At 47.9% G+C, this 25519-nt stretch overlaps 1 protein-coding gene across 2 annotated transcripts in view; it reads left to right on the forward strand.

Moving 5' to 3' along the window:
* PLS3 (plastin 3) overlaps window positions 1–25519 on the forward strand; it is a 79612-nt gene that overhangs the window by 24582 nt on the left and 29511 nt on the right. The window contains exons 1-3 of one of the 2 annotated variants that reach the window (XM_034781128.1): window positions 4198–4316; window positions 17119–17212; window positions 22259–22345. In XM_034781128.1, the coding sequence (XP_034637019.1) occupies window positions 22279–22345 (67 nt within the window). In that variant the 5' untranslated portion in view covers window positions 4198–4316; window positions 17119–17212; window positions 22259–22278. Of the gene's footprint in view, window positions 1–4197; window positions 4317–17118; window positions 17213–22258; window positions 22346–25519 lie in introns of those variants that run through there. The other variant, XM_034781130.1, reaches the window with a different exon arrangement.

A 25519-nucleotide genomic window follows, 5' to 3' on the forward strand; every position in this document is an offset into this window, starting at 1 on the left:
CCGGCTTCCTCTTGTCCGGAGCCTGCGGGTCACTGGAATGGGGGTCCTACTCCCTAACCTGGTTTAGGAGGGCACTGGAAGAACCTTGTCGGATTTTCATCCAGCTGTAATCAAGGGTGACTGGTTGCTTTCCAGTGGGTGCGTTCGCTCAGCTTCCCTCTGATAGGTGTGTTGAGCTCGGAGGAAAGAGGGGGACAAGTGGTTACGTGGAATCTCATGCTTTGGACTTTCCCCTCTCCCACTTGTGACCACGCTATGTGCCTACTGCAGCTCCAGCTGTTGCTTACGTGGCTAGGTTTGTAGGGGAGTGTCGAACGTGCATTTTGTTGCCTTTAAAATGAAATCTAGCAGCTGGAAACAAGGCGAGCGATTGCTGTGTTACCAGCAAGTCCTCTGGGGGCTGCTCCGCCGCATGCTCTGAACTAAAAGTCCTGCTTTCTCTACTTCTGACCTGTTAGGAGTTGCTGGTTTGTGCATCATGGCTCCAAAGGCTTTTGAACAAATCAATAGCTCTTCTTTCTTCTACCTTGCCTTTCAAATATTAAATACATAAAAAATCAAGCCCTCCTGGGGTTTTCTCAGTGCTGGATGAATTAGTTCCCTGGGTCAGATTTGGCTTCAGTGTTTGTCATTTAAACCTCTCGGAGATTTCTGTATGTCTTTAGGATGGTCCGGTTGGCTCTTACAGGAGCAGGTATGGTTAGTCTGTCTGTCCAATTGCTGCTATACAGTATCTGTGCACCTAGTGGATTGAGTGCATTGCAGGGAGCCAGGAATCTCGTAGGGCTTGTCTACACTGGCACTTTACAGCGCTGCAACTTTCCCGCTCAGGGGTGTGAACCTTCCCTGCTCCCCACCCCAGCACAGCAAGTTTCAGCGCTGTAAAGCACCAGTGTAGACAGTGCACCAGCGCTGGGAGCTACGCCCCTCGTGGAGGTGGGTTTTTTAGAGCGCTGGGAGAGCTCTCTCCTAGTGCTGCGCCGTGACCACACAAGGCATGGGCAGCGCTTTAACGTTGCCAGTGAAGACTAGCCCTTCGTTCTAATCCCCGGTTCTTGACTCGGTTGTTCTTTGGCCTTGAGCAAATCTCTTAACTGCTCTGCCTGAGTTTCCCTATGTCTAAAACGTAGTTCATTTAGGGAGGGCGTGGCACTGTGAACGTTAAGAGTAGTTGCACTGTGTGAAATAAGTAATTTGTCAGGAGTGAATGTGACAGTTCAGAGATTAGTGTGTGTGTAACTGGTATGTCTTAGTATCACTGGAATCTAGCTCAGATAAGCATGATTGTTCTGTCTTATTGACAAGTGGATTTGCTTCCTAGTCATACTCCATATGGAGAGCGAGACTTTGACTTGTCTAAAATACACTCTCTGCGTGTGCCAACACCTCCACTTTGGGTAGTGAACTACAGAATTTGGAGAGTGGTTTTAATTACGAAATTGACAACATCCTGATTTTGGAGTCACTTCAGATGTATTCTGTAAATCTCCCTGAAAGGCTCCCCCCCGCCCTCCCCTTGAGATCATATATTGAGTGGGCTGTAAGATTTCTATTGTGCAAGAACAGAGAAACCAGATCTGACCAGGCATGCCCTAGGAAGTGAAGGGGGAGTGTTCCTGAAACTGTCTACTCCACTGCTCCCAGAGATGCTCTGGCTCCAGGGTGTGGCTGAGAGCATGACTTTGGGATGACTAGCACTGGCTTTCATGCTGGTTGAGGTTTCCGAGTGGAATTGCACATGCATTGACAGTACTGGACTCGGAGGTTTAGAGAGCTAACAGCTTCTCAAGGTACAGAACGACCAGTTAACACTTAACCTCCCCCTTTATAACGTGTCTTTACAGCTATGTGAAGAGATAAGGGGTGTATTACGTTGTGCACTGATGGTACATTCAAAGCTTGCTCTCTACGGTTCTGAAGTCCCCTGAGTGCTCACAACCGTGTCCACACACTGAAAGCGCTGGCAGCTGACTTCCTTTAGCTCCCCCCGCAATGGGAATGGCATAGGCAGGAGCACTGCACGCTTCCTTGTCTTGCCAATGCTCCGCTTTCAAAGGCGCCATCATGCTGTTCTTCACCAGATTCAGATGGTATAGGTACAGGTACAGGAGAGAGAAGGGATAGAAGGAAGAATTACATTATTGAGGGTCCAGCCAAACTCAGAAGCTGTCGGGTTTTGGCTGTGTCTGCTTCATCCCTGCTTCTGTCTCGTGACCTTTCCCACACAAGAGCTGCTGCTGGTGTGCGTTTCTTCGGCAGTATCCTGGTAGCCAGAGGAGGAGAGGGGTAATTGGAAGAAGCTGGTATTCAAGTGCTCAGTAGCCCCTTTGACCTTTATCCAGAGAGTGACGATGCTGGTACTTAGAGTTCAGAGCTTGTCTTGGGAGCATGCAAAGAAGTCCTGAAATCCAGAGTTTAGTTGCACAGAGAGAACATGTAAAGGACACCACACGATACCAAGAGATTTTGTAATGTCTGAAAGCCCATGTGGTAAATCTGCAGTATCTAAGTCTTGCCGTCACGTGCGACTCACTTGCAAAGAACCTAGAGAAAACCGTTCAGGCTACTGACCTTCTGTAAGTTTCTTCTTTCTTGTTGCATGTTTGTAAACTGAAACTTTTAACTATGGTCTGGGACCCAGTTACAGTTCCGGGATAGAACCGCCAGGTAAGGACTAGATGTCATAGTTAATACGTTGTATTACTGATAATTCCTCATGAAGGAAAATCCTGCAGAGAACAGCATGCATAGTGTACGTGGTGACATGAATGGAGATAATTCATAAGGGACACCTGCACCTTAGCAGTGAGACTTGCTGTCGGGTGGGGCAGAAGGCTGGGGGAATAAGAATTCTCTTTTAAAAACAAATAAAATAAAAAAGGAATCTTATTTAGTGTCTTCAGTAGTTTTGCCTAGACTAGGTATTTTGTTCTATGTAGCACACTTCCTACCTGCGCGTAGTGCTCTCAAAAAGTTCAGGGTCGACACAGCTGTCCCCTGAACCTCCTTTTTCAAGGCAAAGGACAGCAGTACTGTGTACTTCCTCAGGCAACCAGTTATACCAGCCTATGCTATCCACTCCTGTACCCGATGTAGAATGCATGGCTGGGGTGTCCTTATATGCCCTGTTTGTTCCAGTTAGGGTAAGTTAGAGCAGCCTTTAGACTGTTCTAACGTGCATAGTGGGACCGCCCTGGTGCACAGCCAACCCAAGATCAAGGGAGTGCAAAAGATAGATTTAAAGCCACCTTTCTATTTCTCTTGCTCTCTTCCTGACTTGTGCTGTGTGCGCCTCAGCTGCAGTTGAGACCAGATCACTCATTTTCCTGGCTGAAGTATTTTTGTTAATAAAATGCAATGAAAATTTGTTGGCAAGAGTATTTTAATCTTCAGAATGACCATTGATTCTTTGTATCAGAGGGGTAGCCGTGTTAGTCTGAATCTGTAAAAAGCAACAGAGGGTCCTGTGGCACCTTTGAGACTAACAGAAGTATTGGGAGCATAAGCTTTCGTGGGTAAGAACCTTTCGTGGCATCTGAAGAAGTGAGGTTCTTACCCACGAAAGCTTATGCTCCCAATACTTCTGTTAGTCTCAAAGGTGCCACAGGACCCTCTGTTGCTTTTTTCATTGATTCTTTAACACTCTCAATTCTTCAGTCACCTGAGAGTTTTATTCAGGTGGAGTACTCTCCCTTGCTAGCATGAAGGGGGAGGGATGGATGGTCCTCTAAAACAGGGGCTTAATAAAAGCAATGTCTGAACATGAATAGCATATAAAACCTGCCTCACTTATCCTTGATGATGGTTGTATTTCTGTGCATCAAGTCAACGTAATAAACAATGCTTGCTTGGTAACTTGCCTTTTGCTTGTGATGTCTGATGTGGAGCCTGTCTATAGTGTTCTAGGACAGACAGCGTGGGTTTGGTCTTGAAAAGTAGCTGGACTTTTTATGTATATATTTATCACAAAGTACACAGGCCGGTTTTGAACTGAGTACACTTGTAAGGGTCTGGAGAGGCAGCAGTAGAAGTGTGTGTGTGTGTGTGTGTGTGTGTGTGTGTGTGTAAGAAAGAGAATGTTTTGCAGTGTAATGCTAGCTTCCCGGGAAGGATATTTTAAGTTGTAGTTATTCTGTCAGCATGTTCTCATTTGCTGGCAGGAAGTGTTGTAACTTGCTGTTTAGAATTGCAATTGTAAGAGGAATGCTGGATTTCCAGATTAACTTTCTGGGCGTGGGTCTGGGTGAAGGTGCCATTAGTCCTGGGACTATGCAAGGGAGCAGAGTTGCTCTCCTCTCAGAACAGGAGGAGGAAAGGTAAGGATGTCTTATTCTGTGAGCCAGCATTATAACCTTCGTTTAAATTTACTACATTTCCTGGTAGCCCTGGGTGCAAGTAGTTCGTATATGAATTTGTGCATGCTTGAGAGACCTCTCCCTTATTTTTTGTTGTAGCTTCTGATGCTGTAGCCCGATATGCAAAGCGAGTAGCTTTAGCTGAAGCAAACCAAATCCCGGTGAATATGGTTTTCATCTGTGCTCCTGATCAGATGTCACTGTTTGTTAGCTGTGGCTCTCGTTTGTTCGGAGTGCTGCGATGTAAATCTAATTCAGAGTTTGTTAGCGGTCTTTGTTAGAGAGTGAAGTGACATGACATACGGTAACTCTTTAAAAAAACTAGCTGGAGTGTGGTTCTCCCTTTCTCCCTCCCCCGCAAGCACTTACCATAGTTTAATCATTTAAATGGCTTTCTGCAATGTTTAACTGCTAGTACCATTTCAGCTGGCCTTCCGCTGTAACTGGCGAAAAGGTGCTAAACACATCTGCTTCTGTGGATGAAGGATCTAAGCATGAAGAACAAGTTTTGAGGGCGTATCTGGGACTACTACTGGCTCTGGAGTCCAAATGCTCTTTTTCAGAGGATTACAGCAAACCGGAGTCAGTGCCCCCTGATCATTTGTTTAAGTGCACATTGCTGGCATGATCTGAAACAGTGCTTCAGTGAATGGAAGGCATCTGGCATTGTAGGTTAGGAAATGTTGATGTCTGAGGCTGAAATACACGAATCTTCCATAAGAAGTTTCATAGTGAAAAGTAGCCCTGTGGCTTATTTGAAAGCCATAATACACTAGTTTTAAATCCTTAAACAGAAGTTGTCACTTTGAGTAATGGTGCCATTTTCACTAATAGACTTTTTCAGATACTGGAGTACTAGACTGGGGTGGCTTATTGTTTATGCTGATGAACTTTAAAACTTAGATCTGAAAATATTATTTGTCCAGTAGAATAAGTGATCAGTTGATGCCCTTAATAGAAAGCACAAAAGTTATTCTCTAAGGCTGCCTATCAAACTGAATTTTGTATGGCTTCTTCACATATTAATTGTACAGAATGAAATACCTTGGTCTATCATTTAGTCTAAAACTGGCTTTAGGGCCCGAGTTTACATCTTACATTAAAAAGTTGATTTCAGTGGTAGGTGAAGGGCAGTGAATTCAGACTAGAAAAAAGGCAGTTTTCCCAGTGAGGGTGACTGACCATTGGACAACTTACCTGCAGAGGTGGTGGATGCTGTGTCAACTGAGGCTTTTAAAGACAGAGTTGCTCTCTTCGAGGCATGCAGCCGGAAGTGGTGGGTTTGATGCAGCAATCCCTGGGTGAAATTCTCTGGCTTGTGTTATATAGGTTAGACTAGGTCATAATGGTTCCTTCTGGCCTTAATATCCATTAACTTCTGGTGCATATCACAAAGGTTCGTAGCTGCCTCTTCTCTGCAGCAGCAGAGCTCAGCTGATCTTGCCTTGGGCATGACCGTGTTGGCAAGTGTGTTCCCTTGGCTCCATGTGCCTTTCCTCCTTTGTAATTAATTTACTCTAGGGACGAGAGTGGAACGCCCTGCTGTCTGCAAGGAAAACTTAATTTCACTACAGCAGATACAAATTTAATTTCACAAAGGTTTGCAATCTTTTTGGGAGGGAAAGGCTGGCCGAGTTTTTCTGCTGTTCGGTACTTCAGTCTAACCGTAGTATAATTTGTATCTGCTTCTATTAAAGACTCTGTCTCCTACTTACTAGCCTCTCTGCAGTAAAGGAGCATCCTTGCTTCCCGCCACTAATCTTGAGAGGATTACGAAGTGCTCAGATTTTTTTCTAGAACCACCATCCTAGGAAACTCTTCAGTGCAGGGCAAGAAGTTATTTTCCTTTTGCTTTCTTTAGTTCTTTCTAGTACCAAGGGGAGAGAATTCTTTCTATTGGCTGAATGGTCTCTCTTCCCTCAAAATCAAGTTCTTGCTTTCCTCCCATATCTAATCTATGCCATTTTGATCAGCGGCTCTCTGTAGTAAGGAAGCTGTCAGCTGAAATTCTTCTTAAACCCCTGAAAATACACTAAGTTCTTGGTCATGATAATGGTCTCTTGGGTGTCAGAGTGGCTTGTTGCTAGTTCAGGAATGTATTCATTGTCTGGCGTTTTTCTGTTAAAATGTATTATTTGTAATCTGCATAATGGGTACAAATCTCTGATATATGGTGGCATTTTGTTCCTGGCTTCACAACTTGAAGCCTGCCTCTGTTTGACTCTCAAATTGATCAGAAAACTGCTTGGAGAGCGTTCCTGTATTTTTGTTTACATGTATCTGATGAAGTGGGCATTCACCCACGAAAGCTTATGCTTCAATACATCTGTTAGTCTATAAGGTGCCACAGGACCCTCTGTTGCTTTTTACAGATCCAGACTAACACGGCTACCCCTCTGATACTTGACAAATGGAGACGTGAAAGCAGGTGCTGAAACTTGCTTTAGTCCAGGGGTTCTCAAAATGGGGGTCGGGACCCCTCAGGGGGTCACGAGGTTATTACATGGGGGGGTCGCGAGCTCCCAGCCTCCACCCCAAACCCCGCTTTGCCTCCAGCATTTAGAATGGTGTTAAATATATTTAAGTGTTTTTAATGTATAAGGGGGGGTCACACTCAGAGGCTTGCTGTGTGAAAGGGGGCACCAGTACAGACGTTAGAGACCCACGGCTTTAGTCTAACTCTGTTACGGGTCGGGAATGGAACAATGCTCAGTTACGACTGAAATAACCTTGTTTGCAGGGACGACGTCTATCTGTAAAACGCCTGAGGGCTTGTGTATGTGGTGCCACCGTGAGCTCAACCAGGCTGAGTGCTCTGGAGAGAGCCCAGCCCGTTCGAGCCGGTGGCCCTGTCTAGACCCTGCTGGTACAAGCTGGAAGTTGGGTTCAACCCATTGTGTTGGCCCGTGCGCGTAACCCACATGCTGGTCAGTTCCCCAGTGGGCCCCATTCAGAAGATAGGAGTTATAGTCCCCAGCTCTGGGGGTGGGATGGGGAGGCAGCGTCCTCTCATCCCATAGCCCTAAAGAATGAGTTCCCGGTACGCTGAATGCTGGCCAGGTCAAGCTGGGGAATCGCCAAGGAAGAGCAGCTGCTTGGAAGCCAAAGGGTCAGGAAATACTTAGGATCTGATGCGCAGGGGCCAGTGGCTTCTGGGAGGAGGCAGTGTCGTCTGACTCACCTTTGTCAAGGAGGGAAGTGCCTGGTATCGCATAGCACTGGAGGCCCTGCTGTGCTAGGTGTTTTCCTCACACTTAGTCAGAGAGGCTTCCTGCTCAGAACGGTTTTCGTTCCAGCCAGATGGGAGGAAGGAAACACTCTGCCCAGAGAGGGAGAGTCAGACTTGCCGAAGGTGCCATAATGAGTCTATGGTAGAGCCAGCACCTGCTGAATACCAGCCCCTTAACGACAAGAACATCCTCTCTCTCGCCTCCCTTCCCGCGCTCGGCTTGAGAAAGGAGCTGAAACCCGGTGAGATCAGGTGTTACAAATTCCAGACAGAATCAACTGTTTGTCTCCCCACAACACACACAGCTATGGGAGATGCCTTGAAACGAGCGCCTGCTCCTTGCAGAACATGAAGCAATTAGTTACAATGTCATGAGCTCCGTTAACAGGCAGGACTGCCACCATATTGTCACAGTTGATGTGACTACGGCTTGTTGTAATCCAGGTGTAAAGGAAACTGATTTAGCAGGTTTTGTTTTTCTGATGGCCCATGCATTAATGCTGGAGTGGCTGCTTTCCTAAAATACAGATGTTAGCTAAACTATAACGTTCCGGAAATAGTTGGCAAGCAGGTCTCTTAAGATTGAGTTAGAGCAATAGTTTAACTGGTTTTTGCTGCATGCTATACAAATTCTGAATGCTTTGTTTATAACTAAGTTTTTGGAATATGGTCATCCTGCCACTTAAGATATTAGATTTATTTACAGTTAGCGAATGGTAATCTAAACCTGTTCTGCTCCATCTTCTCCCAGTTATTACGTGGAAACGGCTCTCTTCCTTTAAAGGTAGCACTGTCTCTAGGTGCTCAGCACCTAACCCTTTTCTTTATTACTCCCCAGGACAGGTGTTCTCTCTAAGGGCTTGTCCACACTACAGGTTATGTCAGTATAATTTATGTCGCCCAGGGATGTGAACAAGCCACCCCCTGAGTGATGTAAGTTGCACGGAGCACTGCTGCAGGCGTGGTGTCATTCTGCCGACGGAGAGCTCTCTTGTCAGCACAGAGCGTCTTCACCAGGTGTGCTCTAGTCCGCTGCAGCGCTTGTAGGGCAGCCCTAGCTCACCTGTGGGGTGTGCGGCCCCTGCTTCTGTCTCCTCACTTCCCTGCCCCGTCCCCTTTTGTCCAGATGGATTTCTGTCCCCTAGTCCAGGCTGGTCTCTGGGTTTAACTTTTGTCAAGGGGTTCTCCTGAGTCTTACTAAACAAGGCTGTACCGGTTCCTGCATAGTGAACGTCCACCGCATCTCTAGTGCTCTCCTCTCCCTCTGCCATCAGTGTTGGAAAATTATCTGCATGCTGTCACCGGAGCTGCCTGCTGATAGGAAACAAAGGGAGCTTTTACTGGGAGGCCGAATCACCAGGGGCTTGGCTGGCAATCTGGATCTGGCTGTCCCGAGGCCTGAGTCTAAGAGAAGCAGCCAGAGTCGTTTTGCCTTTGACAGTGCTTCATCCTTCCCTCTCTCTCCAGGAAGTGCCTGAGGTGTGGTGGTGCCATCTGTAAGGCAGCAGGAGGTGAGGTAATACTGAGACACGTATCTGTAGCCCCTAGGTGCAGCCTCCTTGCTCTGTGTGCCGGGTGAATTCCCCCAGGAGAGTTTCTGCTACTCCACGTTTGGAGTGGGCAGTGTCCTGTCCTGCGTTGCGTGTTGGAGGCAGAGCACACAGCACTGAGCAACCTTGGCTGTGTTTACACTGCCGCGGGAAGCCAGCCTAACGCTACGCAACTACAGCTACGTGAATAACATAACTGGAGTCAACGTACCTTTAGGTCGAGTTACCACGGGGTCGATGGCAGAAACTCTCCTGTTGACTTACCTTACTCTTCTAGTCCAGGGTAGAGTACAGGGGTCGACTGGAGAGTGATCTGCTGTCAATTTGGCGGGTCTTTACTAGACCTGCTAAATCGACCATCAGTGGATCGCTCTCAGAGCATCGATCCCAATCCCGGCTATAGTGTAGACATAGCCCTTATTGCCTTAACCTCACTCTGTGCTCCATCTCTGCCAATCTGATAAATAGCTGCCGTGAAGCTCCAGATTGCATGCAGCACAGCACAGTGAGGGTACTAGGGGCTGTGGCTACATTCCTGGTAGTAATTGTGCTTTTAACATAAGGTTTATTAACTACTTAATTGCTCAGGTTGGGATTTCCTGCCAACATGCTAATGCTAAATGTCTCTGTGCCTAATGGCTTGAGTTTCACAGTCTCCAGCACCGGCCCCATGCTTGCTGATTGCGTAGCCAGCGGCTATAGCTGTGTGTTGGCAAGGCTTTCTTGGGTCAGAGAAATCTTCGAGTTATAGGAACTGTCTGAGCAGTTCCTAGAATAAGTGGTGACAAGTCTGCCCCCAGCCTGGGTGTTTTCCAAGACTGCCTGGAGAAGCCAACACTCCTTCTCGACCAGCTCCCCAAAGTGAGGATTCTGGACTTACCAAATCAGCTTTTTGGTTTTTATCTCCTGGGAATAAGTTTGAGTGTGGGGAGTTCCCAGGAACACCTGAAAAAGCCTGTTTGCAACTCACCCAAAAGGTCTTGGGGGGGAGGGGGGGTTTGCCGGGGATTCCACCCTTTGGTCTCCCTCCCTCCCTCCCACACAGCCCCAAACAAATCCTTGTTCTTGAAGGAGCCCCAGTGCATCCACTCCAACACTGCAAAAATCTCTCGTGGAAGCTACTGGAGGCAAAGCAAGCTCCGGTAGAAACATCCCAGCAAGAGAGGGATTTCTATAATCCCCGGCTGCTGGAGGAGGAGTGTCCGCTTGGTGGAACTCCTGCGGTGCTCTGTCCCACAGAGACACGTCTCCAAATCCTGCCGTGATCCCCTGCCAGGGCTTGCAGCGACCGACTCCAAACTGTATTTCAATTCCCCTGATGAATTCGGCAGATCCCCCGGATATTGGAAGCTAGTGCTGTAGTGACGGGAGCAAAATCTCTTCCCATCTACACCCAAATCAGCCGAGCGGCAATAAAGAGTGTCTCTGCCTCTCTTGGCGTGCTTGTCTTCAATGGTTTGCCAGCTGCACCCTGGCAGGGTTCATGGAAACGGTCACATTTGTCAACATACGCTAGGCGACCTAATTGGATTTGATTCTCCTCTGCATGCTCCCTGACCGTGTCCCACTCCACTGTCGCCTGTCTGCCTCTTGGGGCACGTCTACACTCCAGCAAAAGAGCTGCGGCATGGTCTGGTGCGGTGCGCCACAGCAGGCCTGGGTCGGCTGACTTGGGCTGTGGCTCTGGGGCTAGACGCTTGGGCAGGAGCCCGGGATCTGAAACCCTGTGACCTGGGCTCCAGCCCCGGCCTGAATGTCCACGCTGTATCTTGAGCACTGCGGTCCAAACCCTGTGAGCAGAGTCAACTGAGCTGGGCTCTGAGACTGCTGCGGGGTGTTTTATTGCAGGGTAGGATACCTGTGGAGAGCTCTGGGAGTCCCTGCATATCTGGCTGGAGACAAAAGCTCAGTGTGAACCAATCAGAGTACTTTTATTCCCATTGTGAGAGCACTTCCTCCCCCTTCACCCACTCCCAATTTTCCTGCTTCCTGGAACTAGGGAGACACTTGGGACAAACAATGGGATTTTGTTAAGTTTCTAAATTGTCCCATAAAACAAGTTCTAATTGACAATAAACCTGAGTTAATCATCTGAGCCACTGCAGAAACAGGGAGTGGTGGATTAAAAAAATAAGACTAAGCGTGGAATTCAATGTAGAGGTGGTTCAGCATCTTTAGACAAAACTTCAAATGGTCCCGTGCTGCTGAGCGGCAGAACTTCTCCGAGGTCCCTTCTGGCCTTGGAACCTGTAACGGGTGCTCTGTTGTTCCCTTCCTTAATGGGCCCTGGGGAAAACAGGACTGCCTGCATTGGCCGCAGGATGCTCGCAATAGCGAGGTGTTGGAGGGATAATATTTTGAGCAGTAAACGTTGATTTCACTGAACACACAGCCGCGCGCGCACACACGAAAAAACATTCCCAAAGAAAGAGCCATGCTGCTTGGGAACTTGGACTTCGATTTAAGGATATATACTTGCTGTATTTGGACATGTGATGTCGACAGATTGTGTTTTAATGGTTTTAAAGTTTTAACTCTTTTTGAATCTTAACATCTGTCATTAAATAACTAATGGACCCCCCCCCCAATTTCCTGCAACTGTGAACATTTAAATAGATAATGCTGAAATAAACATTGATGTCCATCAATTATTTAAAAAAAAAATAGAAATGTGAACACTTCCAGCTCTAATTAGTGCTGGTAGAAAACATCAGAAATGAGAGTAACTATAATAAAATCTCATGCTTCAGAGCTTCGGCCAATTGCCTGCAGGAGTCGGGAAGGAATATGTCTCCCTGATGCACAGTTGGGTACCTGCATTTGGATTTTCTCACCTTTCTCCAAAGCATCAGAGGTTGGCCACAGATGGAGATGGGATACGAGGTGGGGTAGGTCAGTGCTCTTGAGGTGGTACAGAAAATCCTTTCTAGATGCCCAAAAGGTGTCTTGCTCACATGCTCAGGGACATACCAAGTGGGGGCCTGCAGGGATCAGTTCTGGGTCTGGTTCTGTTAAATATCTTTATCAATGATTTAGATAAAGGCATACAGAGTACACTTATAAAGTTTGTGGACGATACCAAGCTGGGAGGGCTTGCAAGTGCTTTGGAGGATAGGATTAAAATTCAAAATGATCTGGACAAACTGGAGAAATGGTCTGAAGGAAATAGGATGAAATTCAATAAGGACAAATGCAAAGTACTTCATTTAGGAAGGAACAATCAGTTGCACACATACAAAATGGAAAATGACTTCCTAGGAAGGAGTACTGCGGGAAGGGATCTGGGAGTCAGAGTGGACCACAAGCTAAATATGAGTCAACAGTGTAACACTGTTGCAAAAACAGCAAACCTCATTCTGGGATGTATTGGCAGGAGTGTTGTAAGCGAGACACGAGAAGTCATTCTTCCACTCTATTCTGTGCTGATTAGGCCTCAATTGGAATATTGTGTCCAGTTCTGGGTGCCACGTTTCAGGAAAGATGTGGACAAATTGGAGAAAGTCCAGAGAAGAGCAACACAAATGATTAAAGGTCTAGAAAACATGACCTATGAGGGAAGATTGAAAAAACTGGATTTGGTTTCGTCTGGAAAAGAGAAGACTGAGAGGGGACATAACAGTTACAAGGAGGAGGGAGGTAAATTGTTTTTGTTAATCTGAGGCTAGGACAAGAAGCAATGGGCTTAAATTGCAACCAGGGAGGTTGAGGTTGGACATTAGGAAAAACTTCCTAACTGTCAGGGTGTTTAAGCACTGGAATAAATTGCCCAGGGAGGTTGTGGAATCTCCATCATTGGGGATTTTTAAGAGCAGGTTGGACAAACACCTGTCAGGGATGGTCAATAATACTTAGTCCTGCCATGAGTGCAGGGGACTGGACTAGATGACCTCTCGAGGTCCCTTCCACTCCTACGATTCTGAGATTCGATACTGACCAACAGATTTGGGGTTGGGAAGGAATTCCCCCCCCACGTTGCATTGGCAGGGGCCCGGGAGCTTTTCGCCTTCCTCTGCAGGATGGAGTGCGGGTTGCCTGGTGGGATCATCTGGGCATCTCTTACTAATGAGTTCTCTGCCATGGCAGGGGCCTCAGGTGTTGGTGGTAGCTTGGTCTCTCCTGTTGTCTGCCTGTGACACAGCTGGTCATTCTTCTGACAGCTGATCTTCTTTAGTCTAACTGAACTCATTGGACTAAACATAGGGGTAACGGGATGAATTTTAATGGCTCATGATACAGGAGCTCAGATCAGATGGTCCCTTCCAGTCTTAAATGCTACAAAACTTTATTTGGGAACAGAGCTGAAATTCATAGGCCTGAACTTGATGTGCACTCGCTTCTGCATGCAGAGTTTTGTTTCTCTGACAATAAATACTCTAGGGATGTTTAAAGCATTTCCAAACAATGAGGCACCGGAGTACAGCGACTGTAAGCAAAGCCGTACCTGCACAGGAACGAGTGCTTGCTTAACGCTTCGACCCAAGAACCAGTCACGGTGGAAATGCTAGCCAGGTCACCAGAAACTTTTCCCACTTACACGTGGACAAATGCAAGAGTTCAGCCTGCAGCTGTCCCTGTTCCTGGAGAGTCCATGTCACTGAACATAAGAACGGCCAGACTGGGTCAGACCAAAGGTCCATCTAGCCCAGTATCCTGTCTGCCGACAGTGGCCAGTGCCTGAGAGGGAATGAACAAAACAGACCACTGGTTTTCCTTTCCCCAAAGCTAATAGTTCAGTTTCTCTTTACGTGCCAGCAGCCTAGGACCTGGGAATAATCCTGCAGTAACAAACAAATGTGTCCTCTCCCAAAGCAGGGAAAGAATTGGTAAACAAGGAAACACACTGTAGACTTCAGACTTCCAAATCTGATACCAAGAATGAGAGGGCAGGTCACTTCTTTGGTTTCCATGTGCTGGGAATGGCTCGCTGACCGCTTCTGGGGTAACGAGTGTCTTATCGCATGTGTTGTGCAGAGCTCCGCACTCTCATGGCAGGACAGAGCTTGTTGGTAATAAAACCCCAGAGAATTCTCCCCGCTGGACTGGAATCAAAGGAATCGGAGGATCCTTTGCAAGTATGTGCTGTAATTGCTGGCAGCCAGGCAGCAAACTCTCTCCGCCCTCTCAGATGTCTGCAAACATGGCGTTTAACCTCTGGCCCAAAGGAACAGCCACCTCCCCAGAGATGTCCTCCGTCAATTCCCTCTAGGCCACTTGCGCACAGCACCCAACCTCGCTCTGTGATTGAGTGCCTCACGCCCAGCGCACCTGGCTCCTTTCTAGCAGAGAAGAATAGAGAATCCAAGCTTTCAACTTGCATCAAATACTCCGCTCCTTTCCCTGTGTGTGTGGATGGCAGCTTCAACGCTGGCCTTTCTGGCCTAGCATGGCCATACGAGGGGTAAGCCGAAACCCGCGGCAGAAGGCGTGAAAGCCTCACAGATGTGACATTTCATTGCTGGGGAAGGGAGAGAAGCCTTCTCAAACTGCTCTGTGGAAAGGCCTTTCGCCCCAGATGGTTGAAAAGGCCACGTACCGGCCAGGGAAGGGGCGCCCCTTTTTTGGGGGTTCCAAGGGGGGGGGGGGGGGGGGGGGAAGGCAGAGCAATGCCCCATCATCCTCGCCACAAGGAGGGAAGCTTCTGGAAGGGACCAGTGCTCCTCCGAGCAGCTGGAGGTATGGGAGGAGGTGCAAGCCAGAGCAGGAAAGTGATGGCTAAGGCTGGGAGCTGAGGGGAAGGCTTTCCCAGCAGGAACTCCTAGGCAGCTTTTACTGAAGTCAAGCCTGAGTGAAAGGGTAGAGGGGGAGACGCTGCCACCGCAGAGTGCACCGTATAGCAAAGCAGGGCATCCCTGGGTTACAAAACTGGAAAGGGCCCTAGTCCATTACCATGCAGCTGACTAATGGGGAAAGAAGGGTGTGGATCCAGCTGGCATGCTGTCCATGCAATCGCACATTCAGGGTTGAAGTGCCCTGAGCGTACAATATGGTGGTTTTATTTGCCTTCTAAGTTTGGTTGTTTTGAGGATGCCTACAGACAACTCAAAATCACGTCTCATTTACAATACGCAGTTCTCTTCTCAGGGAGTCTTTGCTCCTAGATGAATCTCATTGTGCGGTGGGGGAAGGTGCATGTTCCTTCCTTACTGCTTGTTTATGCTTTAAAATCTGTCTCCATATTTGCTTACTGGAGTAAACGGGTAAATGCTGGCTTCCTGTTACCTTGTACTAGAATGTCTAATGTTACAGTGTTTGCAGAAATTTTAACATTGCAGAACTTTTAAACTTCTGATAGTCGCTCCTTGCCTTAGCCCAGAATGGTTAGCAGGCTTTTCTAAATCCTGCTGTGCCGCGGATCCAGGCACGCCCAAAGCTGAGCCGTTTGTTTTTAAACGGGGTGTGCACATTTTCACGAGGCTAGTGGCATCATGCCGCCTGCCACTGCCAGCCTTCCCTAGGAGTGGCTTGTACTATTGGGGAACTGTTTGGCATAGGTTCCGCCAGCTTGATGGAGGATTCCTACTTTCTAGGTTAAATCGCAGCCGTCCACTTCGCATTGTGTTGTTTTGTATCCCGTGTGCTCAGTGAAAGGCGCTGGCTAATCACTCGTGAATCATGCTAGTGGTCTCTAGTAGAGCTGTGCAAATCGGAACTGAGCTCTCCTCGGTGGCCTTTGATGAATCACCATCTCCCAGGAGGACATGGGCCCTATTGCCGAGCTCCAGCCCAGCCGCCCCAGCTCTCCCACACTTGCTGTGCCTGGTGCTGTCTTTTGCATTGGAACTGTGGTGGCTGTTGCACCTCCCTCCACCCGCAAACCAGCCCTGCACACAGATCTCTCTCTTCCCACGCCCCCCCAAAGAGAACTAGGGCCCCATTCTCCCCCACGCGCTCTCCCTGCCTCCATAAACCTGAGTCTGACCCTTCAGGGAAAGTGGGGGCAGCAGCAACTCAGCTTGGGCCCGGCCTGGCTCGGCCCGGCCCCGCGGCTCAGCTCGGCCCCGGCCCCGGTTGAGCGGCTCCGGGCCAGACCCAAGCCCCACGACCCCAGCTGGAGCTCCGGCTGGAGCGCAGCCCGATTCCTGGGGGCGGGGCTTGCGGCAAGCCACGCCCCCAGGAATTGGGCCCCGCTCTTGCTAAAGCCGGCCCTGCTGGCCGTGGGGGTGCTGCATGGAGGGGTGGCCCCACAGCCTGTCCCCCCACTCCAGGGAAGATTCTGACTGGGGTGTGGCTGGAAGGAAGAGCAGGCTTAACTTTCTGATCCCCTGCAGGTGCTAACGGGAGAGGGCCGGACCGCTCTCCCTCGAACAGCTGGGAGGTGTAGCAGGCAAGCCAGCAAGCTCAGGCAGCGTGTAAGGGGAAGGGAGCGTGAGGAGGGGGCTTCTGAGCAAGCGTAGCCTGTCTAATCAAACCAGTCAGACCGACCTGGCTTCAGAGGGTCAACCTGAGTCTGGCTGAGGGCCGATTTCCCAGACTACAGCTAGCTCCAGGGAAGAGCAGGGCTCTGAGGAGTGTTCACTGAAGCAGCAAGGAGTGTTAAATAGCTCTTCACAACCAGGCCAGGTGTTACCAGCTGTTAATACAAAGCCCGGGGTGCCTTTGACCCTGCGTGGCTAATGCCATAACTCCCTGGCTCAGTGTCTGGTGCGTTTAGAAGTTGTACAGTGTCTGTTTGACGCAGAATTTTGACCCAGTGCACATCTGGGGCGTGACTTGGTATGGGACAGAAACTCGGACTAAAAGCCACTCTTCTCGGCTCATAATGGGGCAGCAGTAGGAGATGCTGGTCTGCCAACTCCCTGCTTGTATTCCCTGGTCTCCGCACATATGTGCAGTAGAAAGGCATAAACTCTCTAGGCCTTCCGTCTCCAGCTGGGGAGTGCTGCTTAGGCCGGAGTAGTTCTGTTTGCTTGCTCCACTTGGGGACGATTGGGCTAATGACGTAGATGAGGCGTCACTAACTGAATCCTATGTTTTCTATTTGCAGAGCCTGAAACCACTCTACCGCACAAGTCATCTGGCCACAATCTACTCCTACACAGCCCTGGCTGGGACATTGATCCCAACAGAAATATCACTTGGTAGGTAAGACCAGCTTGGCACCCAGGGAAAGAGAAGGCTAATGTGTGTGTGAGTGGGGGTGGGGGGGCGCCCCAGCAGACAGGGTACTGTACTGGAACTCTGAAGGAGCTTGGTTTTAGCCCCACCTCTGCTGCGTTCTAGCCCTACGTCTTTGACTGGCTTTGTGCCAGTAGGCCGGTCGTCACTGTGCCTCAGTTTCCCTGCCATTAAAGTGGGGATGGGGCCTCGCTGGTAACTTGCCTGGCGCTGTACGGATGAAAAGGGCCACACAAAAGCAAGACGTTAACTCTGATTTGTGGGACGGTCTCTCATAAAGGCTTCCGTGCTGCCTCGTGCTCATGCCAAGTGCTGTCTGCTGTGCTCAAGCACTCCGCCAGATCGGCTTAGATGGCCAGCTCTGCTCTGACTCCGGTTAGCAGAGCCTTCCATCTGTGTCTTCGCTGCCTCGGCTGGCAGCTGGGGTTTGGGTATAAAGCAGGATCACGAATGTGCGTTACCTATCCTGAGCCTTAATGGGGCTCTCTCACCTCGTACTGTGAGGTCAGCACTGTACCTTTGCCCGCAGATGACCTCTCCTGGCAAAAATGCCAGTTCTCTCTCTAAAATCCTTGCGCAAACCCTGAGGCGCCGTCAAGCATTAGTTTACCCCACTGTCAAACGCGTCCTTTGGGCAGTGCAGACACAGCTTCAAACACTGAACGTTTGATCGTTCAAGCAGATGCGTGGCCAAGCCCAAGCTGTGTCCTCATCCAGTGTGCTCTCCATGCTCCCTCACTTGGAGGTCCAAAGAGCTTGTGTTTCAAGGGCAGTGGTCAGTCCCAGGCACGCTGTAAAACTCGCCAACCGGTGGTTTGCTTTTTCTGTCCCTGGCCTTTATCTGGCTAAGTCTGAAGTGTCTGGAAAAATAGCGTACCCCTTCTTTGTGTTGGGGTTTGTCTGGTGCCTGTGGGACACCTCTTCTTTCATATCCCCTGAGGCAAAATGCATCAGAACCGCGGGTGAGGTCCAGGGGACTCTGTCCGGCTGGTGACTGCTTGGAAGGGAGCCCACTGTATTCTATAATTCCACAGCACCGGTAGGACGAACTCTAGTGTCACGGGCAACTCCTATTCTGTTTAGATAGTGTAGCTGAGAATGCAAGGCAAGTGCTGATGACCCAGCCCGGAGAGCAGCAGGCATTCTGCTGACCGAATGCAAAGAGGGCACAGCAGTCTTCCCCATCCCTCTGCCTTCAAAGCAAATATACCAGTGACTTCTAGCTCACTAAACGTGGGCTGAATTATACCCAGATGAGAGCCTTGCAAAGCCACACCCATCCAAAGGGCGGGTTCCTGCAGAGTTCGTGGGGCTGTGGTTTGGTAGAGCAGGTAAAAATAGCGTCAAATGACTTCTAAAAACTTCTAAAACAAGCTTGGTGCAACCTGAATGGAATTTGCAGGGACATTGTCAGTTTGCAATCAAGATAGAGATTTTAACTTGACAAGGAAGCTCAGAGGTGGGTGTAGCACTTAATGCTTAACTTTCAAAAGCGGTCTTTGTTGATGGACCCTAATTGCTTCAGATGTAGTTTTTTATAGGTGCCCTCCTGAGCATTAAAGCTGTACAAACAATCGAGACTTCAGCAGAGGTTTTATTCAACACTATTGTCACAAGACCAAGTATTTGTAGCTTAATTCTTTGGTTCAATTTTCCCTCCCATTCCCTTCTCAAGTACCTAACCACTCCCTTCGACTCCTGACACGTTCCCGCTTGTCAGCACCTGTATAAAGAACAACCTGTTTGTTTCTCAATTTTCATGTAGTTTTCTTCCTCCCCTGTTGTCATAAGACCCACAGAAATGACTGTTTGTCCTAAAGCGTGAGTGACACTGCGTATATCCAGTATTGCATACGCACAAAGTAAACTGACTCAGCTGAGCAGCTGTCACTTACATGCCACCCCTAAGATCACTGTAACAATAGTAGCTAGAACATTTTCATTCAGACTTAAGTTGTCAACATTATTTTGGAATCCTAACGTGGTTGAATTACAAACCTCTCAAAGGGCTTTGTAAGGAAAACCTTAACAAAACCTTACAGTAGCAGAGCTGTACAAATAAAAGGATTCGGGGAATGAGAAGGAAAGGTTGGTAATTCAATGTCGGAAGTCTCCTTAACCTGCAGTAATTTACAAGAAAACTTCTGTATATGTGGAATAAAACCTGAAGCTTTTTCAAGCAATAAATCTGCACCATATTCGAGTTTCTGGCATTCTCACTTCTGGGAGTACTCTGTGTTTGCTCCCTCAAGTTCAAGATTCACTTTCTGCTGAAGCCCCTGTTCTTTAAGGAGTACAGTGTGGCAAGTCAAACGTACGGCTTTCCTGCTGGCTGTGCTCGCCAGCTGAATGACCTTGTTGTGATGTTTATAGAATTTCAGCTATGTGTGTAATCAGCACATCCAGGAATCTATTAAATTTATGCTTCAAATCAACTGGAGGCAAACATCTATTAGCCACAGCAAACACCTTGGGTTTACCCTGGGAAACAACTCCCGATCTCTGGGAAAGCTCAAGTAAAAGTTCAATAACCAAATGAAATCACGGTCTGACGTGTACAGACCAGACAAGCCAGAGAGCCATGGATGAATGCATCTCACACAGTTTACATGCATTGAAGTGGATATTGACAAGCCTTCAGTCTTTGTGCCTGTTTGGCTTTGATATTAAAGTTTGCTGAAGTTTGGATGACATCTTGCCATAGAATTTGCCCCGTCCCTGTGTTGCACATTTCCCCTATTTCCTATAGTCCAATTACTGACCTCCCTGAGTGCTGCCGTGGATGTAAGTGGCAGCAGGATAAGGCTTCTAGTCCTGCCATAGCTAAGGGACTGTCAGCCGGTCTGTGACTGCAATATTGTTCGGGTTTTTTATAAATGAGTGTAAATAAAATTCCATCTTCAACTTCCATCTGCGGAAAGCCAGTGAATTAACAAGTCGCCCCCCTGCAAAGTATGTTGCAATACGGCAGTGGTGACTAGCTCCCATCTGCTTTGCTTTCCCATCAGTCTGCCTCTGCCCAACCTTTCCTGCTTTGTTACACTCTGTGGTTTGGAGGCAATAAATAGTTTAACAAGGTAAAACTTCATATCTACAACCCCAGGCAAACACACATTCCAAACTTTAGAATCCCAATGAGCCACGGTTTGGAACAACTCTGGGCAACAAATGCGGCTTGCAGATCAGAGTGCGTGCGCAGGCTTGTCGGGTCAAATGGCACTAAAGCGGAGCATGATATTCCTTGTGCCAGCCCACAAAATGTAGATTGAACTCCCTTCCCCTCCCCCGACCCATGGGGCTGTTCCACTAAGTGGGGAAGAAACTGTTGTGATTGGATCTCTCCAGTTGATCCCATTCAAAGCTGCCTTGTCACGTCCCCAAGTCCTCGTGAACATGGGGCCTGTGTTACAGTCTAGTGTGTCCGGCTGGGGCAGGATTAAGGCAGGCAGAGGTACTGCCAAGTTGTGCCTAGGCATTGCCCTGAGGCAGTGACAAACCACAGAACCTTGGCTCTCGTCAAATAAAATCTGTCCCGGCTCTAAACCTTGTAAATATTTAACCAGCGTAACGGAGCCGCACAGCCTGCCAGCAGGTCTGACACATGACCCTACCCCAGTACCTCAGCGAGGTGTGGGTGCTGACACCTCCTGCCAGCACCGCTCAGCAGAGCAGACCCTGGTGTGTTGGGTGCCCTCCCTGCTCTCACCCCCTCGTGACTCCCCTGTTGGTGGCAGCAGCCCCCCGCCACCAGCGTGAAGGCAGAGTTCTCCCTTCTCCAGGTCAGACGCCAGCCCCACTGAAGGCTAGCTATATTGGCCTGTGGGGAAAGAGAATTTGGCTTGCCACAAAGAGTGGTGGTGCATGGGCCCTGCCGTTTCCACTCCAAGGAGGGGGTGGGGCGGAGCAAAGGGGGCCCTGTGGGTATGTCTACAGTGCAAGTAAGCACCCGTGGGTGGCCTGGGTCAGCTGACGCAGGCTCATGGGGCTCTTTCATTGCCCCATAGCCCAAGCTGGGCCGGCCGCAGGTATTTAATTGCAATATAGGCACAGCCTATGCGTGCTGTGCCCAGGACTCCCATTGCTTGCCCCATCCAAAAATGCCTCTGTGCGGGGGTCAGCTGCAGCCCACGGAGAGGCACTGCTCAGCTCTGTGCATCTGAAGTGCACCCAGGGCAGAGGAATTGTTATTAGTCTGAACAAAATAACACTCAGTGTCCATACGCTCTTATGCTAAGCATGGTATAGAGCCCCTCAGTGTGCTCGCCCCGTCCCATGCCTGGCAGAACCCTGCCGCCAGGAGGCTTGTGTCAGTGGAAATCAGCCCCTGGCTCCTCCGGTCCTCCCCTCAGGACGCTGACGGCTAAAGACAACTGGTGGTTTTCAAACCGGTTTTACAAACTAGAAATGGCCTGGTTTTGGAAGCAGTTTTTGTTTGTGCCAGTTTGGGTTGTTGTGAAAGAATTTGGGGCCTTTTCTGGAAACGTCTTTCCAAATATTTTTGAATCTTTTGTTTTGCTGCCAAAAACCAGGTTTTGGTAAATGAAAAATTTTGATAGCAATTTAATTGTTTAGATAAATGTGGAAGAAAATAATATTTTGAAATTGCATTGGGGACAGGGGAGGAACGTCGGTGGTTCTAGTTTCGGGTGATTTTGAGATTTTTTTCACACAACTAGCTTTTCGTTTTTCAAGCAGCTCTGACTACGGCACACACCCGTGACAGACACTTCAGTGGAACACGAAGAGCAGTTGCGGTGTGGGCTGCCGCTCGTAAAACGAACACACAGATGGATAAATATTAACAAGGCTGGCAGGCCTGGGCATCCCTTTCCATCTGTGCTCAACAGCTGTTTATTTTGCCGCCTAGAGAAATTCAACTACCAGACCTACCGGGTTGATAAGTGTTTGGAAGAATCACTCTTGCCTTTATCTGAGTGCAGAGTCTTTTGTAGCATAACTGCACGTGAACCAAACTTTCTTGTTTCATGAACTCTCCTCTTTCCCGGCAGGCACTTACTAAGTTTGTGAGATGGCCAGCACCACGCAGATCTCCAAAGATGAGCTGGAAGAACTGAGAGAGGCCTTCGCCAAAGTTGGTAAGTCGCTTTTCCTGCTTTTAGTGTAAGAAGTAGCTCATAGAGGTGAGATCCTACCACCTCGCTCGTGTCTGCACACTCAGCGCCACCAACACAGACTGACGGGTTCGTTCTCTCTCTGTCAGCAGCAACACCAGGGAAGTGATAGGTGGGCTATTGGTGCCATTGTAGTGCCTTGCACTTGTGCCTTGTCGTGTGAACCGTTTAACGGCACCCCCCATGGTGTCGTGCGTAAGCCGGTGGAATACATGCAATGCCTGTTCCTTGGGCAGTCCTGTCTTAGCCAGCAGGTGCAAGGCTGCCTCTGATCCCTTTTTGGCCAGGTTCTTCGTTATCTCCTGACCCCAGTGGAGGTGGAATTCTCAAAACAAACAAACATTATTTTAGGCACGTGGCCTGGGTGATGTCTTAGCATTTGTAGGCCTGCCACGTGCTGTAACCAACTTCAGAGAAAAACCCTCGAGCACAGCACTGAACCTTCCGGACTGGCTAAAACGTGGGGGCATAACAAAACTGGCAAGAGGTCTCTCTTGTAGCCACCGGGGGCAGTTCCATCTGGGATCCTTCAACACCTGCCAGGAGGCTTTGCCATCCGAGCAGGGTCCAGCACGATCTGCCTGTTCCAGGAGAAGTGGCCCTGCAAAACTGCGTCTCCTGATGGGAAGTGTTCCTGTGAGCGTGCTTCCAGTCTGGCGTCTTTGCTCCTTCTCCCTGGCTCGCTCTCGCTCCATCCTTGCTAGAAGTTGGGCACGACCTGTCCTATGGGGACAAGTGAGGCATTGAGTGAGACGTGACATTTTAGAAAGCAGGTTCCTGTGACCTTTGGGATTAGAGCTGGCAGGAAAGCTGCAGCTCTGAGGGTCTGGTCACAGCTCTTAGAGCATGAATCAGCTGAGTGGGGACACCAAACTTGTGGCGATGGGAAGACATTCATTGGTTAGAAAGGTACTGTCATATTGTGACTCTGGTGTATGTACACTGCTGCCCTCTCTTGGATGGATTTAGGCCTGCTAATGCTACTCTGAAACCTTTCTTAGGGGCCAGGTTAGTCTACGGAGATCAAGTGCTAAGTGTCAAAGAATTGCGAAGGTGAGCAGGTCTGAGTCCATCTATTAACTTTACCTTTTTAATGGCGATTCCTTGGGAAGTAAGCAGCATTCAGTCCATGAGGAAGTCCCAGTTTTACACATACTTCAGACTTATTTCAAAGTAGGCAGGGATCCAATTCTTCTGTGAAGACCGGCCTAGCGTTTCACTTCCAGTAGTGTTCCTATAAGCTTTCTCTGTTTCGCTCATGTTTAAAGATCAGTCAGTATGAAATCTCTCTGCTGTATGAACACGGTCAGACTATGGTCTAAGGCGTTTTATTGACTGATGGAGCATTCATTTAAAGCAAAATGATTTAAATAACTGATTTTAAACTTTTTTTCGCATTTGTACTTCTTAGCTATCTTCCTAGAGAGAGGGTTTAATGGTTACCACCTGAGAATCAACACGTTGGTTTGCAACTACATAGAATTTTTACATTGAATTTGGAACTCTTTTGCTAACCGGAAGGATAACTATATCTATACACAGTTAGCTAGCTAATTATAGAACTTAACGTATTATTCAGATGGTTAACTTTTACGTTTTTGTGTTAGAAAATGGTGAACGATGCATTTCTTTTACAAGATCAATTTTTTTTATGCATGATCTGTTCAGACGGCACTTGGACGAAATTGGAATTCAATTAAAAATGCACAAAACCAAAATTTTATTAAAACAAAATTACCTTAAATGTGCAGGATCTGTAAGAAACAAGTAAGGTTTTCAAAAAATGCATTTGAATTTAAAACTGATTTACTTAAACAATGAATTTAATTAATTGAACTGATGGTTTCTGGTTGTGTCCTTTGTGTTTTTTGGATTTGTCTGTCTCATCTGCTCACATCTCATTTTTCCTCTTCCAGTCTCTGAATAAAACAAGTTTTCTTGCTTTTTTCAACCCCCAATTGATTCCTCTGCTTTAAATGAAGCAGTCACTGAATTGAGCTAGTTCAATAAACTGAAGTGAAGAAAATACTTTCTCTCTGAACCTGCAGAAGAGACTGCAGCTGTCAAAATCTGGCTAAGCTCTTCAACCGTCTTTGGTTGGAGTGCTTAGTCAGTGACGTCCACCAGTCTAGGGCTTTGACTTTTGCAGCCACATGTCCTGCTCAATATTTTTATTTCATTGAAATGATTTTAATAATTATAGTTTAGTTTAGGCCTTAACATAGGTTGCCATAGTTCCAAATTTCATTTGAAATGTTTTAAAAAGTAAAATGTATTTTAATTGTAAATAAAAAATATTTTTTTGGCTTTTAAAAAAATACTGACTTTTACCCCACCCCATTCACTGATTATTTCTATAAAAATGAGCTGTGGGGGCAGGGAAATTGAAGAGAACAAAACCAAAGTCTTTCAGGTACGTGATGCAGAGATCTCTTCTGTTTTAATTTGTCATGTACTGTGTGCCGTGAGTCAGTTTTACTCTGACCTTCCAGGAGGCAGAGGCTTGAACAAACTCAAAATTTAGACATATGCTAAAGACAGAGAGCCAGGCAACAAGGAGCATTACGTACATAATGGCTTTTGTCATGAGCTCGCTGCTCTTTGATCCCTTCTGAAACTTTTCAGTTCTGGTCTGCAGAAATTAAAATGGCTATTTTGGCCTATGCATTTGTGCATTTCCCTATCTGGTTCTTTTAGCCCTACTCCCAGATATGCTCCAGGTAGGTAGGGCAAAGAGACTAACTTGCTGAGCTGAATTTCCAAGGGCAGCCAAAGACTGGGGGATCCAAGTCAAAAATGATTTTACTCTGGGAGATTCCAGGTCACTGATGATTCTGGAGATAGTCTCTCTTTAGGTAAAAAGTGACGTATAAACCCTTTGAAACATCATCGCTGTCTTCAGGCAGTTGCAACAAGGGTGACTTCGGAGCTTGTCCTTCAGTATCGGGGTAGCCGTGTCAGTCTGTATCCACAAAAACAACGAGGAGTCCGGTGGCACCTTAAAGACTAACAGATTTATTTGGGCATAAGCTTTCGTGGGTAAAAAAAATCACTTCTACAGATGCATGGAGTGAGGTTTTTGACCCACGAAAGCTTATGCCCAAATAAATCTGTTAGTCTTTAAGGTGCCACCGGACT

Source organism: Trachemys scripta, chromosome 9 (genome assembly GCF_013100865.1).
Source record: "Trachemys scripta elegans isolate TJP31775 chromosome 9, CAS_Tse_1.0, whole genome shotgun sequence".
In the NCBI taxonomy this organism is placed as follows: Eukaryota; Metazoa; Chordata; order Testudines; family Emydidae; genus Trachemys; species Trachemys scripta.